Source organism: Stenella coeruleoalba (assembly GCF_951394435.1).
Source record: "Stenella coeruleoalba genome assembly, chromosome: 6".
In the NCBI taxonomy this organism is placed as follows: domain Eukaryota; kingdom Metazoa; phylum Chordata; class Mammalia; order Artiodactyla; family Delphinidae; genus Stenella; species Stenella coeruleoalba.
The window spans coordinates 36,770,771-36,789,449 of NC_137151.1; the positions used below are offsets into that span (position 1 = coordinate 36,770,771).

Consider the following 18,679-nt stretch of genomic DNA (forward strand, 5'->3'; position numbering starts at 1 on the left):
AAGAATATCCAGTTTTAAAGCTGGCTTTTCCAATGGCCAGTTGTAAGACTGAGCCAGCCTTTTATTCCACTATCTTTTATCGGTAAAAAGACGAAATATTAGAATAATTACTTTTTAATATCTATTGGTCAAAGGCACAATTATTGGTACCAGGAGTATTTTAGCTCTTTACAAGAGTAGTATGAAATTATAGGCATAACTTTACAGGTATGGGGACAGGCAAATAAGTAACCTGTTCAAGGTCACACAGCTTGTCAGTTGTAGAGGAAAGATTTGAACCCAAGTTCAGGTGTCTTCTAAGCCCCATTTTCTCCACTGTGCCCCTTTACATCTGACACTGTATATGTAAATGTTCATGTTATGTACTTGGTCCTGGGTTGGGTGCTATGTCACTTTATAAAAATTCTCATAATTTTTAGGTGTATTTAAGAATAAGCAGAGGAAATGGATCTCAGATTGGAACATAAAGGACAGTGAGGGCTTTAAGTCTCTCTGAATTTTAAGCCTCCTAAATGTATACTTGTCTCATAATTAGCAGTGTTGCATATTATTATCTCTTCCATCTGATTGGAATATAGCTGCAGGGAGCCAGTCTTCCAGATAGGGAATGTGTGAGACTGATAGAATAGCTCCAGGATTGCTAAAATCACTCTCTGTGACTTTGTCATCTTGCATCTCATGGAGAGAGCCTCATTGGGGGTATTTCTGCTGTATACTTAACAGTGGTCTGTCAAGTTTTGATACCTCTTAATGGGTCTGAAATGTGATTATTGGGAATAGAACTGAAAATAAGCAGCTAGAATGCATACGCACTGTCACAGAGAAATCTGGAGCTCTATCTCCAAGCAAAGGCAACGGTGCCTAATCTTCTGCCTTTAAAAGACCTAGCTCACTCCCGTGATACCATGGTCTATCTTGACCTCTAAAACTGTGGTCTTGTTACTTCCTTACTTCGCTAACCCCACCCCCAAATAGATGGTTATGGCTGGGGCTCATCTATTTTACTCTGAAAAACTCATGGACTCTTTGCCTTGCCTAACTTGAGTGTTCTCTATGATGAAAGGTGTCTGGATGCCTGAAGCCATTTTTAGACAAGCCAAGGAGTCCCTCTATAGGGGAAACTCATGGACTGTAGCTCTGAAGGCAGAATCATTACTGCACCTTCCGTCTTCAGCCATGCCAGACACATGCTGAAGATCTATCTTGAGGCTGCAGATCGAGATCGTAGTTTTTCTCCACTCCGTCATATTAGAAAATAACCTTGATCCCCAATCCATGTCAATCCAGGCTGTATATTTACAACAAACTTGGCACTTAAAAAATAAACTTGGATAAAAATTCCAGATGATGTGTGTTAAGAGAAGTAAAAACCAGATGTCCGGCATAAAGAACTGCATGAAATTAACTGAGCATTTTATAGACAATCTAACTTACTTCTGCTTTCAGAAATTTACTCTGACAAGTACCCCAAAGCAAATAAAGAGTTATCACAGAGTAAGGTGTTAATACCATAATTGTAAGTAGTTTCTTCTAAAGGAAAATATGAAATGTATGAATACAGGTAACCCATTTATTGCAGAGGGGAGGCCTAAGTGTACTTCTCAAACTTGTTCAAGTGGCCTAATGACCTCAGCATAGCATCTGATACCTGACTTGGACCAGGTGAGATTTGTTGGAAAGCAGATGCTTTTGGAGTAAAAGCAATTTTTGTTCCCATCCTTCTAGCTGTGTGACTTTGCAAAAATTATTTAATTTCTCTGGGCTTCAGTTTATCACATAGGAAATGAGACTGGGATTCTTGTTGAAGCGATAGATTTGAGGCGGGTGGGGAGAACAGGTGCTCTCAGGGGAAAGAAAACAAAGAAAGCAGGATAAGGAAGGGAACAGAACTAAGCAAGAATATGCTATATCGTCTCTATATCCTAGAACATTGTATTCACTCAATTAATTTAGACCCTCCCTCCATAATGAGGAATACTTTTATAATGACAAAAGGTATTATACAATAAATTGCCTTAACCACAGAGACATATGTGATGAAAATTGATTAATAGATTGACCTGACCAGCTATTAACGAGGTGGTTGTTAGTATCCCTTTGCTTCTGTTTTCATTTATTTTGTAATCTGCTAGTATTTTCAACTGACTAATACTAGGCAACAGCCACCAAAGGCTTAAGAGTAAATTCAAAGTAGCAAATACTTAAAAGTGGAAACATTTTATTCAGTAACCTAATTTTTTGGTGCATATCAGGAAGGACCATCATCACCTTGAGGTTAGTGACACTGAACATCATTCTTTGTGGTGTAGGTTGGCCAACCCTTACAGATGTCAGCTCAGGAAGACCATTCCCTGCCAACGGTTGCGCACATGCCTTGAAAATGTAACTCATGTTAAAAAAAAAATAGTTCCCAGGTGGAAAGCGAACCAGTAATAGTAATATTCAAATACCATTCTGTAAGCTCAAAGTGACTTCATATACCACTGTCTTCGTATTTACATGGCTACGGTACGTTGGAGTTTATAGGTATGTTCATATAAATTGCTCAGATATTTAATGAACTATTTAAGATTAAACAGGTAAGTTCGTCATTGCTCTATTCTTATATTTCCTTTTCCAATTTCCCATTCAAACGTACTTTGCATTGTGTGCCTGGGTCGTATTCAAATTGTCCAGAGCTATCAAAACCATGATTTTCAGTTAATTCAATGAGCATCTGTCAGGGCCACAGAAGAACCATTGTGTAGAGCCTATCACTGTAACAGTGTTGGTGGCTGGCTCCCTGGATCTGAGTGTATGGTCAGAACAGAGAACCATTGTGTTTGACTCCATCTCTTTTTTATGAATGTATACATTGACAAACATATAAAGAGTTTTTTGTTGTTTTGGGGTTTTTTTGCGGTACGCGGGCCTCTCACTGCTGTGGCCTCTCCTGTTGCAGAGCACAGGCTCCGGACGCGTAGGCTCGGTGGCCATGGCTCACGGGCCCAGCCACTCCGCGGCATGTGGGATCTTCCTGGACCGGGGCACGAACCTGTGTCCCCTGCATCGGCAGGCGGACTCCCAACCACTGTGCCATCAGGGAAGCCCTATGTAACGAGTTTTGAGGGTTTTTTTTTTTTTTACTGCTTAAAATTTCCCACATCCCCTTTGTCAGTGGAACCTCAGAGTGAAGCCTGACCGCTGCTGAGTTCAATGGGAGTGTGATCTGGTCCAATATGCTTTAAACCTGTATGCAGATACCAGTATTGGCCTTTCTTTGGGGGGGGGGGTGTTACGACTAGTGTGCCCCACTATCTATTTTCTTCTGGAAGTCTTACCGTGCAATCCTTTTTCCTTCAATGCCAGAAATTATTGCTAATTTAACAGTAGGCCTAGTATCACTGTTGCTTATAATGAGTTCCCAATATTCCTAAAAGGAGGGGAGGAAAAGTTTCAGAGAGAATTGCTAGCAAACTTAACCTACTGTAATCTGGGTTTTTATTCAAGTGGAAACATTTTGGAGCTAGTACTTTTCTCTCTGAAGTGCAGATGAATAAGAGAATCAGTTTCTATATCTCATTGGTATTACCCATTAAACATATTGTCTATATCAACTATTGAATTCAGGTTTCAAATAGATTCATAAACCCAAACGAGTTGTCTGGAGAGCGTCCAAGAAATTTCTCTTATTCTTAGATTGGAAGCATGAGGATGTGGACGGCAGCCACCTTCACTCTTACTCTGAGGGCAAAAGGAGTGTAGGCTAGGGTGTAAGAGGTTGGGTGGGACCAGGCTAAATCATTGTGGACTTCGCAGCTGTGTGCATTTAATGTGAAAAAGCCCAATAGAATACAAGTAGCATGCTTTATATACCCATTACAGGTTTGTTCCAGGGCCAGGTCTAGGAATTGATATGAAATAGTAGTTGTCAAAATAAATGACTAAAAATATTAAGATTTAGCCAGCACCTACTCTATTTTAGTTACGTTGTTAAGGTAGTTCATATAGGGTATTTTTAAATTCATATGCAACATGAGATTAGTCCAAGGAGTCCTCATCATCTCAGTATTCTTCACCCGAATCAGCATAATTGTGAGATCTATAGGAAGCAGAACCCCTCATACTATCAAAATATTTGCTGTTGAACTGACCACTTATAAAGCCGTCCCCCAGTCAACGAGTCTCCTGGATTAACGCACATGCCCTGTCATTGCATCAAGGTATTTGTTGGTCCATCTCTAGCTGCAAATGGAATGTTTACCCACAAAAAAGGGGCACAAAATGGAGCAATCTGTACACCAAAGATTAAGCAGAGCTCTTGAGAAAATGGATGAAAAGTGACTCAAAGCTTCTAGGATCAAACTGCAAAAGCCAGTCACAATAGAATAAAACTTTCATAGGGTCATCATAAAATTATGTAAAAAATATCAATGGTTGATTTATTCTTTGTCCTAATAATAACTGCATAGTTGCAATTACCTGCATGGTAGTTGATATTAGATAAAATAAACCCACTTGCATACTTTTTACTTGCAGAAAAAGTCCCATTTAGACATCTTTCATTATTTATTAAAAATAATTGAATTCCTATTTGAAATACATTCATTTTTAAGTGGCATTTTCCCCAGCATGAATTATCCTCAGATAATGACTCTCCGTATACTTAATTTTATTTTACAGGAGAGGAAATTTATGCTCAGAGGAGTTAAAGTACTTTCATACAGTCACATCATTTACTAGCTGTTAATTTGAGAGAACTGTTTCCAACTAGAGAATTTTGATGCCAAGTCCAGGTTTCTTTGCGCCATTCATCAGCTATTTTAAAATGTTCTTTTTCTCATATTCTATATCAGATCATAACTTTATATATCTTGCATTTGCCCACATCCTCCCCTGCTTTCTCCTCTCATGAAAAATCACTGTCACAAAACAATTCCTTAAGTCTCCTGCCATTAGAGGTCCCTTTTATAATAGAATAATTACTGCCGAGAGATAGGTGCAAGGTTGAATATTACATCCAGTGTGATGTTTAGAATTCCAGGGACCACTGGAAATGGTGGGCCTCCTTTTCTATACCATCTGTATTCCATGTAGCTAGATTTTATATTTACAACTTCAGGAATTGTGGGGAAAGTGCCTAATTTAAGGGATACTTTCTCTGATTATTTAACTTATACAGCCAAATACCCCTGACTTAGAAAAAGGAACTTGTTAAAAGATATCAAGTAACCCAAAGAAACTTGAGGTGCACTAGTTACCTTTTATACCCTCGTGCCTTCATTAGCAATATTTTTCTTACGAACTTTAATATTAGCCAATTAAACATGATAATATACTTCAAAATGTAGAATGATCATATGCTTCTTTTTTTTTATCTTATTTAATTAAAAAATCAATTTATTGATATGCAAACCAACTAGACCAAGGTCATATGCTTCTTGATAGAAGCTGGCATCGTTTGAAAATCGTATCTTGGTGTTTGGATAGCAACAGGCAGAGAAATCATATGGATGTGCTTTCAATGAGTGGTTGTAAGACTTCATTATTTCAAAACGTAATGGCATCATTTTTTTTTCCATTGACTTCATTAGGTTCCCCCCACCTTGATGTCCAGCAGAAAATATCTGTCACTTTAATGGAAATAAATAAAATAGTCCTAAAGCAATGGCCGTGATGCATGCCATCAATTCAAGAACAAGCTTGAAGTTATTTGGTTTTAATGAAATAGAACCTCTTTAGCTGTGATAAAAGTGATACTACATTGTCATTATTCTTACACAGATGGATAGAGAACAGAGTGCAATGATAATGACATTTGGGTAATAGATACTTAGTTCAAGAGAATAAACATAAAGATTATCATAAAACTGAAGAGTATTGAAACAAGAATTAATGTGAAGTCTTGAGCCAAATGTGTTCATCAAGCAGGGACAGTGTTTCATATGAATAAGGTGACGTCCAACCTGTATGATTTGATTTGAGTGGTGCTGGGAAGGAACATCTGTCCAAAGCATATGTTCTCCTCAGTGCCCAGGGGGCAGAATGGGTAGATTCTGTTATTCGCAAAGCCTGTGGTATCTATAATATGGAAACATAATAGCATTTTCCTCCAGGGTTGTTACGATTATTCAGTGAGTCAGTATATTTAAAGTATTTAGAAAATTGCTTACCACATGGTATCTTCCAAATAATTATGGTGATATATCATCACACATTTTCAGATACCAGATAATATCATATAGACAATTAATAAAAATATGAATGAAACAAATATTCCATTAGTGTTTAATACATATGGAGTACCATGTTAGGGACAGAATCCCAGGCCTCAGGGAATTTAGAATCCAATGACTACAACTTCCTAGTTTTCCTAAAGGGTCTTCTCAGAGAGAATTAGTTTACCACCAAATCTATGATAATATTCTGGTGGTCACTAAGAGGTCTAGTTCACTGAAGGTGTGAGTTACCCTTACTTCTCCCTGAACTTGAGGGCATGTGGGAATTCTTAGCCAAGGTTTTCAAGTGAATTCTATGCAGAAGTGAAGTCATTACTCTCTTTCCATTTCTCTTACGAGGTAAATGTAGAATCTTTTGACATCAACTAAAAGACCCCACTTTTAATAGCTTTAACAGTATTCCCTCAACCTATTCTCTTCTTAGCTCTTTCTGTCCAGCCACACTGGCCTGTCAGGCCCTCAAACCTGTTCTGCTCCTTCAGATTTCTGCCTAAAGCTCAACTGCTCAACTGATTCCTTCCCAGACTGGGCGGCATCCCCATAACATGCTCTCATAGAACCTTCTGTTTTTCCTTTAACATTTATCACAGATACAATTACATAATTAACTTTATAACACCAATGGAAGGGCATGGATTCACAGATAATTCACAGATAGCTAATAGTAATGAAACTATATGCACATCATACCTCATCAGTAAAAAAGGACCAAGGACAAGAGGGAGCAGGAGGGAGAGCAAGAGAGAGAAACAAAGACACTTAAATTCCATCCACTCTTCCACTTAATGAGCTTGTGACCTGATGCCTAGGAGTGGGTATAAGATGACATGGGAGCCCTACTCTTTCTTGAGCTATTCTTATTAACCGATTTCCTTTCATTAGGAAATGGAGTACCAGCATTTGAACATATGTGTTTCAAACAACATGGCTTCTTCCCACAAGTCAACAATTTTATCTTGTACTCAGTGAAAAAAGAAATTGGTCCTAAAATCTAGGAAAATTGGCCATGTTGAATTAATGGAGAGACACTATTGGAACCTCAGGGTGGCACCTTCCTAGGGAATTTTCCAGGGTAATTTGGATTATATGCCATTTTTACCTTACTTTCTGATTTAGAACCTAACGAAGAAGATACAACTCTATTTTTGTTTAATATTTGTAATCCTAGCATGGAATATAAAGTCTGTGAAGGTAGAAGGTACATCTGGCGTTTTCACCACTATATCCCTAGCCCAAGGCAGGATGCTTGGATTATTTTAAAGCTTAATAGATAAATATTTGTTAACATTCAGCCAGTGTTTATGGGGATCAGTCTATTTGGCAACAATACAGAGTTTGGACTTAAGCCGGCTAAAGTGAAGACAGACAGAATTTCAGATCCTTAAGCGTGATGCACACCTCAGATAACTTGTGTCTCCATAGAAACCTCAATTAAAATGGCAGAAAAACTGAAACCTGGACATGACAAAGTTCAGTGTGTTTTAATGAAGCCTTTTGTATGTAAGGCAACATTCTGTCCTTTAATTCCCTTTCCAAGCCAAACTCTAAGGGAAAAGCTGACATCTTCCTTATCGTTTTAGGTCGAATGAGCCGGACTCGATTTATCATTATGCCAACCCAAGGAGAAGGACGGCCATGCCCCACAGAGCTTACCCAGCATAAAACCTGCCCAGTGACCCCCTGCTACAGCTGGGTCCTCAGCAACTGGTCTGCATGTAAATTGGAGGTAGGTCACGGAATGACAGAGAAATGCTTCTCAGTATGTCCAAAGCACTTGTCTAGTCAAACCTATGTGCTGATGGAGCAAATTTCACAATACCAGGGGCCTGGCATGGTGTATTTTTATGCAATGGAGAACATGGAAAAAAGAACCAAATGACTTAACCTCACACAGAGTGATATTGCTAGGAAAATAAATAGCCGTTCATTAGGCACTATTTATAATAAGCTGGTTCAGGGGACCTCCAGTCTCTTTGGCATCCTCAAAAATTCTCTATCTTCTTGGCTTGTTGGAAATATCAAAGCATTATGCAATTAGGCAAAACCCTGATGCTATGGAAATGCACAGCTTGCTGTAGACTCTATTTCCTAAAAAAGCACTTTTAGGCTTAGACAAAATCTTGCATGTGGGCAGAAAACCAAAAGTGTATGAAAGTTATATTTTAACATTATTACACGAACCAAGGTTACTACATTTTCCTCAATGATTGCTTTTTATTGACCTGAAATATAAATGCCTAGTAACATCATAATATATCACATACCCAGAACTTTTGCTGGGTCAGCAAAGATCCTCTACGGCATTTTTCTCTCTGGCTTCTTGTATAAGAAAAAGCACGTTGATTTTCTCTATTCTTATTTTACTGGTTTATCCTTCAGTTCATATTCCAAAGCAGATTTTAATTAGGTAACAATAATTTTGATTATGCATTAAGAAATCTGCAGAGTATTCTCATGGAGATGTTTAGCGTTCCTGTCAGGATGACATTGTCATGCAGTATTATTATCTTGCAGAAGTTAAATGCCCATGTATTTTAATAAGTCCCAGAGGAACAAAAATGCGGGGTACATTTGTTCAGTCTCCTTTTTACAGAAAATAAGGTAACCATGCTGATTAATTAAATAGTAACCTAATAGCTTTAAATATGAATACTTTGTCTACTTAGTCTAAAACCCTCTTTCCTGAACCTTCAGCAATTTTTTAAGTGCTGCTTGGAATTACAATTAAGAAAATGGAAGGAAGATGGCTCCTGATAGTTGTTGAGAAAGTAGAGAAAATAAATTCAAAGAATTCAGGAACCTATTGCAGGGGAAAGGAGAGAAAACACAGGAAGGGGAGGGGAAGGATGGGGGACAAACTCCACACTCCATGTCTTACCAGCCATACAACTGCTACTGTACCTCACATGTTCTTTTGTGCTTTCCCTTTTACCTTCTCAGGTATCAGGAACCTTTTTTTTTCTAATAGACATGTCTGCCGATTTGTCCCATAGGAACATTAAGGGGAAATGTCGAATGTAATGTTTCAATTTGCTGTCACGTATTGAGCTTTAGCCAGAACCACAGGGGCCGGAGTGGTGGGTTGCGAACATTCTCTGTAGCAGTGCTGGTGGGGATAGAGAGGGGGCGTTGTGGCATCTATCGGAGATACCTGGGCACAGAGGCCCTGGAGACCACGAGAGCAGGTGTATCTAGAAATTTGAGAAGTGTCTCAGATTTCTAGATGAGGTTATTCCCTCACTGACACTTCCACTCGGGAGGCAACTGGAGTTGGACTCAATCCAGGCAAAGCTCTCAAAAACCAAGTCTGTAGTAATTATTCCTGTGTGGGCACCTTACCCAAAGGAGGCCAGTCAGCATTCTTCCCCAAGAATTTGGAATGGCATTGAAGCTGTTCAAAGATACTATCTTCAGGAACTCTTAGCTGCCACATTTTCCCACCTTGTAGGTAAAGTTAGTCACTTAGAAGCAAGAAGAACAAAGAAGGTGACACTAAAAAGCAGAGGCAAAAGAGAAAGTGAATCTTGATGATATCTGAGTTGAGTTTTTCCTGAGCTTGAACTGTACTCCCGCTCTTCAAAGCCTACTTGTGAATGCTTTGTGAGGTAAATTAACACAGTATCTTTTCAACGAGTTGCCTTTTCTTAAACATTTATGTAAGCTGAGTTTGGGGAATTCCTGATTAAAATACACGTGGGCCTCCACACACAAAGGAAGCGCACTTCTCCCACAGCTGTCCTGCTTCTCCTCGTTCTGTAATATCCTGACCTGCCAAATGCAGGTTGAAAGCTCATTCACTGGAGGTGGTAGAGATGTTGAAGTGGCCGATTGCCGTCAAATGTACCGAACCCTAATAAGAGGAGCTCGCACAGGGCTCAGTGGATATGCCAATCCTGCTTCCACCTTATGTGGAAAGGGATTTGCAAATGGAAATCTTTATCCTCAGGCTTCACTTTTTTTCAGGGTTTCCTAACTCTTTCCAAGTTCCCCAGCTGCTACCACGCATCCACACGTACGCTGCAAAACCCGTTTCAGAGCTCAGACTCTGGAGTCCAGCAGGGCCTCATTTTGGTCAAAACTTGTTCCAGTTCCTCGCTCTGCAGTTTGTGTCAAGTTCTCAAACTCTCCAAACCTCTGTTTTCTTATGTGTATCATGGGGGGTAGCAAGAGTAGCTGTTTTGCTAGGGGGTTTTGGTAGGGGTAGACAAACTAATATGTCGTGCTTAGCATAGTATCTGACGTAAGTTCAGAGCTCAATAAATTGAGGCTGTTGTTACAGGTTTGATTACAGCTCTGATTATGATTATTAGCACCATCTGCTGATCCACATCTGGTGATGCCGATTCAGAGTATAAAGTCCCTTAATGATCTGGACAGGAGAGAGTCAGTGACAGAATCCTTGCTGTTGACCATCTGGCTCAAGAAACCTGGCTCTGTTTTCAAGCCCTAGCGTGTGAAGTCTCGTGAGTGAGATTGAATGAATGCTTGCTTTATGAATGAAGCTATCATGCTGATGGTGATTTCTCTTCCTATAGTAGCTGTTGTTGTCAAGGTATGAGATTAAGGTTGATCGTGGATACATACTAGGAGCATATTATTGTTCGTCTTGGTTTTTAAAGTGATCCCTGATGTAGACTTGTTTCCTGTCATTTCTGCAAACCCCATCTCCTGGAATGTCAAACAAAGCTCTAATCAATTGCATCTCCTTGTTACCTGAGGTTCCAGAGAGCAGTAACTTCAAATTGCAGACATGCTGCAGTATCTTCAGACTCCAAGTTCACGAATTCCGACACTCTATAGCGAAACATACACCTTAGACAATTCTGCCATGGATCCATCATCTGGAATAATAAGTGATAGAGAGAATCCTCCCCCAAACAGAAATTTAACTTACACTAGGTATTTTCCACTTTAGGGAGTGAACATTGACCAGAACATTTGGTTTGAATGAATATACTGTGAATTGGTATTGAACTTCTACTTCTCCAAAAAAAAAAGCACACTTAGGTTCAAAATTAGGGTGCCTGTTTTAAACAATTTCACAATGACCGTAGAGATGATTAGAGCAGCTATGAGGTATTGATAGATCCAGTGCGGGGCTTGCCCTTGTTAGATAAACAAATCATAATTCTTGTTAAGACGGCTCTAGAAAAGGAGGTGGTCGTTCCTCTGTGTGTGTCTACTCAGTTTCATCAGGCCCTACGTTGCCGCAACTCAGGAGGAGGAGAGGAAAAGTCTCCTCCAAGTCTCCCCTTTTCCTTTCTGCCAGGGTGGCTTTGAATCCGAACTTCCTTCTGTAAAGAATTTTTCTCAGCAGCCACTCTGTACCATCCTGCACATCCGGCAGTCCATCCACAACCTGCCCTTGACGCTCAGCCGCCGCTGCCGCAGTGCCTTGACCTGGCTGGTGCTCAGCAGGCCCGTCAACCCCTGGGTCCCCTGCTGCACGCCCAGAAGCACCGTCATGGCTGCTTTCGCTGCCCACCCCGTCCCTCTTCACTCCTGCTGCTGCCACGGCCACAGAAGCTCCCAGGCCTAACAATGCAGTTTCTGGGTTCTGTTGGGGTGGGAGGGGGGTGGGAAATAAGAAGGAGCTGAAACTCAGTTTCCCAGTACAGAGCCCAGTTGTCTGACCGTCACCTAATAATGATTTGTAACGTGGAGCATCCTTATCTGCAGCAACAGAGCCCGTGCAGAGGGTTATCCTCTCTCTCCTTCTCTCTCTCTCTCTCTCTCCATCCATACCAGTAGTAGTCATGAAAGCTCTAGCTCTTCCATCAATTTCTGGACTTAGTGGGAACTGAGTAACATACGTTGGAAGTACAGAGGAGTTAATACTCCATGGGGTGAAGGTTGATCAGTGAGGACTGAATCCAAGGAGGATCTGCATGTAATGCCTCCCCCTTTTTCCTCCCTCCCCACCTCATGGATGGTCCTACAGCCTGTCTAGAAGATGTGGTTGACCAAGAAACCAGCTGTGTTTGCTCGGAAGTTTAGGCCAGTTGACAACACACTACCTTATATTTCCTTTTCCTCCATACCTGCGATGGCTCTTTCACCCTCACTCTTGCTATCCCGGGATTTCACCTCCTTAGTATAGAAGCTTTGTCTTAGGCTCTGTTTTCTAAGGCATTTATGCAAAAACAGAGCTACCCCTCTACAGTTACCCAAATAGCCAGTGGACTTTTTTTGAAGTATGAGCACCTGACTAAAACGGAGGAGATAATACTCATCTCACGAGTATCTGCTAAAAATGTTACGTTAGGAAATCTTTCATCAGGCAGACAGTTGCACTAGTTAACCACTAAGTGCCTTCCAATTCTAAGCTTCTGTTTCTGTGAGACACTGCACAATTTTTTTCTAGTCGCCAAGAATAATATAAGCGGGACTTGTATGAAATATCTTCAAAGAATAGTATTCAGCACAAGAAGGCATTCTGGGAAAACAACTTCTCGTGGCAATAGAGAAAATCAGCGTTTTACTGGAAACCCACACCTAATCCATGTGAGAAACTACTGAATTCCCTACAAAAGAAAAACAAGCAAAGCAAACGAGAAACGTATGCTCTGTGGCTGTACACGCTGTCTTGGGGGAGTGATTATGGACTGGGCCATCTTATCACATACACCTAGACAAATTAGGTATTGTTTTTCTTTTTCAGTCAATCCTGGCTGAGTTCCAAAATGAATCATCATATTCTGAGTGCATAAGTTCCAAGGCATAGATTTGCATTTGTACTTTTAGTTGCTCTATCAGCTCTAGGAGAATTGCTCAGGGATGCCTTATTGTCAACAATTGAAAGATAACTCTCAAGAGGAGGAAGCTGCCGAAATATGCAACTAGGGTTTATTTGAGCAAGAGATGGCAGGAGCCCAAACTTTGAGATGATCATGATTTGGGTAATGCTGACAGCATCCTTTCCTCTGACAGGGTGGAGACTGTGGGGAAGGAGTCCAGACCCGCAGCCTCTCCTGTGTGGTCCACAGTGGTTCAATGTCTCACTGGACTGTACCTGTAGACAAGGCACTGTGTGGAGAGATGCCCTTTCAAGACGGCATCCTGAAGCAGCCATGTTCTGTGCCTTGCCCAGGTAGGCAATTTTAAATGATCGGGAGTGCCTTCCACGGTGACCTTTTTATTTCTTTCTTTTCTATTAATTTCCTGAGTTCTCTCTCGTCCAAGTTGAAGTTTTTAACTAACTTTAATTCATTTGTCATTGTGGTTATCACTTTGGAATATACCTCACCGCTTCAACAGAGGCAAAGTAGGCCAGAGGGGGGAAAAAAAGCACTGGACTTGGAAATTTAAGAGCTAAGTTAGAATCTTGTCAGTATCACTTCACTGGTGTTTTACCTGGGACATACAGTCTGGTCCCTTTGAGCAGAGGTTGCCTCATCTGGAAAATGTGTTAATAACACCTGACCTGAGAGCACATTGGCCAGCGCTCAAAAAATATTGACGGAATCCATGAGTGGATGAACCCCTGGGTGATGACATGGGTGGGGACAAGTAAGGCTATAAGTGCACAGAAACACTCTGTTAAACAGGCAAGTTCTATGTAATCGTGAAGGTCATTATTAGTTACAGAAGATTTATGAGTTTATCTTAATCCTAATAACACAGCTTAGCTTATATGACATGAGTTTAAGGTGGCTTAATATATCCTTATATATCCTTATAACATGGCATGTAACATATATGTGTGTAAAAACACATACCTACATATGGACATATATGTATACACATAAATGTGTGTATGTTTAGATTATTAAATTAAACATTCTTTAAGTTCAAAGATATTCCACTTCAGTAACTGACTTATTCCCTTTATATGATTTCTGTGAACATCTATTTTATGATGTTACGCTGCTCTTTAAAAACTGAGTTGATGTAATCTTTACACTTCCTTTTAAAAATTTTATTATCACTAGTAGTCACAGTGTTCTCTAGATAAAACTGCCATGATTGGAAGCAAAATGATGGTAGTCTAGTGTTTGATGCTCTTTTGCTCAACTAGATTAAACCATAGATTACTTCCTCATTCTTAGTATTTTCTAATTAGAAAATTTATCAGTGTGGAATGCATAGTTTCTGGAACCCACCCCATCACTGCACCCCCACACAAATGTCACCGTGAACCTGTGCATGTAAATGGTGTTAAGGGCCAGTTTTCACGTTCTTTCCTCTGCTCTGTGCTGTGCAATCCTCCAGGAGACTGCCATTTAACGGAATGGTCAGAGTGGAGCACGTGTGAACTGACCTGCATCGAGGGAAGAAGCTTCGAGACTATGGGTCGCCAGTCTAGGTCAAGGACATTTATAATTCAGTCTTTTGAGAACCAAGACAGTTGCCCCCAGCAGGTTGTAGAAACACGCCCTTGTACAGGTACCAAGAGCACTTTTCAACTCTTAGCCTTGATTGATCAATGCTTATTCTGCTTTGATGTGACGTATAATAGAACCGCTGTTCTCATACTTACTTGCAGGAGGTAAATGTTATCACTACACATGGAAAGCAAGTCTTTGGAACAATAATGAACGAACTGTATGGTGCCAACGTTCAGATGGCATTAACGTCACAGGTATTCCTGCCTGAGGTTCCCGTGGGCACTTCAAAAAGATCTCTGAGTGTTGCTGGTGGTGAGAAGAATTAGCGTACAAATTATAAGCAAAGGAGGACTGGGCAGTGGCCTTAGATGAGCTTCACGACAAGTTGCCATTAGACCTTTGCATCTTAGAAAGCAAACACTTCTATTTGAAGTCCCATATATCAGACAACTTAAAGAAATAAGCTGAAACACAATAAAATTTCCTTAAATATCATGATCTGAGACAAAGACTGAAAGAGACAGATGGTAGTTTAAAACAATGGTCTCTAAAAGTTTTAAAGATGTACCTTTTCAGTAAAAAGTATTTGAGAACAGATCTCAACATATTCTAAAATCCTTCACTACTGTGCTAATGTATCATGATATGAAACATGTACAGAAAGTGAAATTAAAAGGGTTGATAAGGATATAATAAAAATTAAAATACATTAATGATGTAAAAAACATTTTGCTTTAAATTATAGATGCTTATGTTCAGGTACTGAAAGCTTCACTTTTTAACAATGTGTTAGTCATGACTGTTATTTAATATCTGACTGTAGATTGAGGGAAGGTGTCTTCATTTATGACAGTGAATGCAATTTGATTCTACAAATGGTCTTCTCAGTCATTTTAAAGGGCTTTTTTTTTCATGCCTTCTTATCAAAGAAAATTAAATTGTCATTCTTTTTACTTAGTCCTGTGGCTGATTAAGAGCTCATCAGAATAGGAGAATTTTGATTTTTCTATTGGAATAGCAAGATTGTTAGCGTCACCTTTTTCTAGTTTACCTGTTTTTGCATTAGTGGTTGTCCCTTTAATCCACAGTTTTTCCGTACAATAATTTATTTGAAGCTGCTCGTCCATTTTGTAAGTTACTGTTAAAACTTAATATACTGTAAATCTACCTAACCAGGAACACAGAAAGCATCACACGCTGCAATATGCTGAGAGTTAATGGACTGGTACGGGTTCCACTATCAAATTCTCTGTATGGAGTGCCCAGTGTACATCACGGGGCCCTCTGATGAAAGAGTTCAGGCTACCAGTGTCACCTGCTAAGTATTATTAGAGCTTAATTTCATTCTTAAAATTTAACATGTTAGATAAACTGTACAGATTCTCACATGTTCTTCCCGACTCCCAGGAGATCCTCTCCCCATGGGGTTCACACACTGCATGGTGGCGATCCCTGGTTTGAGTGCAAAACACCCCCTCCAAACTCTGCTGGCAGCAACGGGGCTGTGTTGGCAGCACGAACACCCACATGATCAATTTCACACCTACCTGCTCATTCCGGATCCTGGTGGTGGTTTGTTTTGTTTTGTTTTGTTTTGTTTTTCCTGTGAGGATTATTTGTTTTATTTTTTCAAGTAACAGTGAGAGTTTAGCTGTTTCATTCTTAGGGTAAATGTAGATCTAGTCCCTACACAGCCTTAAGCCCAAAGCTTTTCGCTAGTTACAAAATCATAAACTATAATTGTTTGACAATTATAGTAATGCAGAGGCTAGAATCTATAAATGCAACCAGTAGTATATAAATATAGTTTAAATATTGCCCTTGAGTAATATGCCAACTCCTTTGCTGAGTACCTTGAATCCAGGAAGGCATGACTAATTTTCAGTGATTTTCAGATTATAGAGACATTATTCCATCCATTTACCCAAAAATATTTAATAAGGACCTGCAAGTACTATGTCAGATCTATGATTATCCCTCCTGGAGTGTATACATTTGCTGTTAAAAATAGGTGTGGGAGTATGTATGTGACTGTGTGTGTGTGTATTCGGGTTGAAATACATTTAAAATGTTACCAAAATGTTTGATATTGTGGTCCCATGAATTGATTAGTGGCATTCTTTTACCGTTTGGTTATTGGGAATTGGTCTAGTGCCTAGTTGGGGTATGCGGGAGATGGAAAAAAAACATGTAGAAAGATCTTCGCGCATATGTATTTTCTGCTCCTGAACTTCACTTGAGATTTCATCAATTCTTTTACTGATCCTGACACGCACAGGCTTTGCCCTGAAGCATGGCCATATGATAGAATCACATTGCCAATGCACAGGTATAAAATCTCTACTGTAAACAGCTTCTCTACTGTAGCAGAGTTTCCCATCTCAAACAGCCCTTCCTGGAGTACTGTAATCAATCATATAAAACTGGGCCACACTGTCAGCAAACAGATTTTTTAAAGATAATACTGTTACAAGGTAGCCAGTGCCAGAGAGGAAAAGAAATGAGTGTTCATCATAGAAAAATCTGTAAATGACGGTGGGATTTCCTTTGTAGGAGGCTGTTCCCCTCAGGCACGCCCTGCTGCTATTCGGCAGTGTAACCCGGCCTGCAGAAAACCTTTCTCCTACTGTACACAGGTGAGTCATGTGCTGGAGGCTTGGACGAGTATGGTAATCGCTGTGTTATATGTATGCTGTCTGATGTTTTCCAGTCTCCTGCAGCCCAAGTAGCAATTCCATGGGCCCACGATACCACAGAGAGGCATTTGCAGGAGTAATCACAGCTATTAAGAATTTCTCTCCAGGGCATGTGTTCAAGAAAGCAGCCTTTTTTTCTCTAAATCCACCTATAGCCGACCCCGTCTTTCAGATATCTAATCTATCTTAGCTCTGTTTATCCTCTGTTTATCAACGTGTTCTCAGTTGATTTATTTCCTCCTTCTTAGCCTTTCATATACCTAAACTATTTTGAAAGATATTAAAAAGGGCATGTTCATATTTGCTAAATATTATGTATTAAAATTGATTACACTATGATTACTGTACTGTGTCTAAATTTTAGTTGATTTTACATAAGCTGAATATGTGGTTATGGGTAATAATTATATGTGTGTGTGTGTATACATTTTTTTAAAGCAGAACTTTTTCTTCCCCTTTCTCTGCCTTAATTCCCATCAACCACTGCTCAGGAATTAATGCAAAATGTGCCATGTATTCTCAACAGTGGCACTCATTGTGTGCGGTGCGCATAGAAGAAAGGTGTTCCCTGTCTTTCAAAGAAATGAGTTTCTTCTTATAGTGTGTTCTTTCCAAAAATGATTTGGTTAAAAATGATTCAAGCGCTCCATCCTGTTAATATGGCTCTTCTACTTCAAGTTAGGTTAATTCTTTACCACAGAAAAGCGAGTGAGTGATCAAGCTTCCAGTTTGGAAAAAAAGAGATCAGCAGCAACTTCATGGGCTAAGGCTGTTGCTAAGTAGAAGGTGTGGCTTTCCCCCAACTCTCTGGATACCCTCTTTAATAAAACATAAATTACCATTTCCCTCGAAACTTTGGCATGTGACTGGTTACAACTTTTCACTCAAACTAAATAGAGATGCATCTTGAAAAGATGGCTTTCATAGCTGAGCATATACCAATTTTTCGTAATTAGTTCTCCCCATTGAACACTGAATAATGTCTTCAATTAAAACCACTGGAAATACTATAATAATTGGCATTATTATATCAGTGCTACCTAAACTGTAGGCATTTATTAATTATATGCTTTTCTGACTTTTACTTTAAAAATAAATATGTATGTATGTATGTATGTATGGCTGTGTTGGGTCTTCGTTGCTGCACGCGGGCTTTCTCTAGTTGCAGTGAGTGGGGGCTACTCTTCATTGCAGTGCGTGGGATTCTCATTACGTCGGCTTCTCTGGTTGCGGAGCACGGGCTCTAGGCGCGTGGGCGTCAGTAGTTGCAGTGCGTGGGCTCAGTACTTGTGGCACACCGGCTTAGTTGCTCTGCAGCATGTGGGATCTTCCCGGACCAGGGCTTGAACCCGTGTCCCCTGCATTGGCAGGCGGATTCTTAACCACTGCGCCACCAGGGAAGTCTCTTTTACTTTTTGTGGAAGATTGTGGTACCCTA

The 18,679-nt window shown here is 40.0% G+C and overlaps 1 protein-coding gene across 1 annotated transcript in view; it reads left to right on the forward strand.

Annotated features, from left to right (window-relative positions):
- THSD7B (thrombospondin type 1 domain containing 7B) overlaps nt 1-18,679 on the forward strand; it is a 1,185,627-nt gene that overhangs the window by 1,145,184 nt on the left and 21,764 nt on the right. Inside the window, exons 25-29 of the mRNA XM_079925246.1 lie at nt 7,799-7,944; nt 13,149-13,308; nt 14,430-14,603; nt 14,704-14,799; nt 17,099-17,181. Of these exons, the coding sequence (XP_079781372.1) occupies nt 7,799-7,944; nt 13,149-13,308; nt 14,430-14,603; nt 14,704-14,799; nt 17,099-17,181 (659 nt within the window). The remainder of the gene's footprint in view (nt 1-7,798; nt 7,945-13,148; nt 13,309-14,429; nt 14,604-14,703; nt 14,800-17,098; nt 17,182-18,679) is intronic.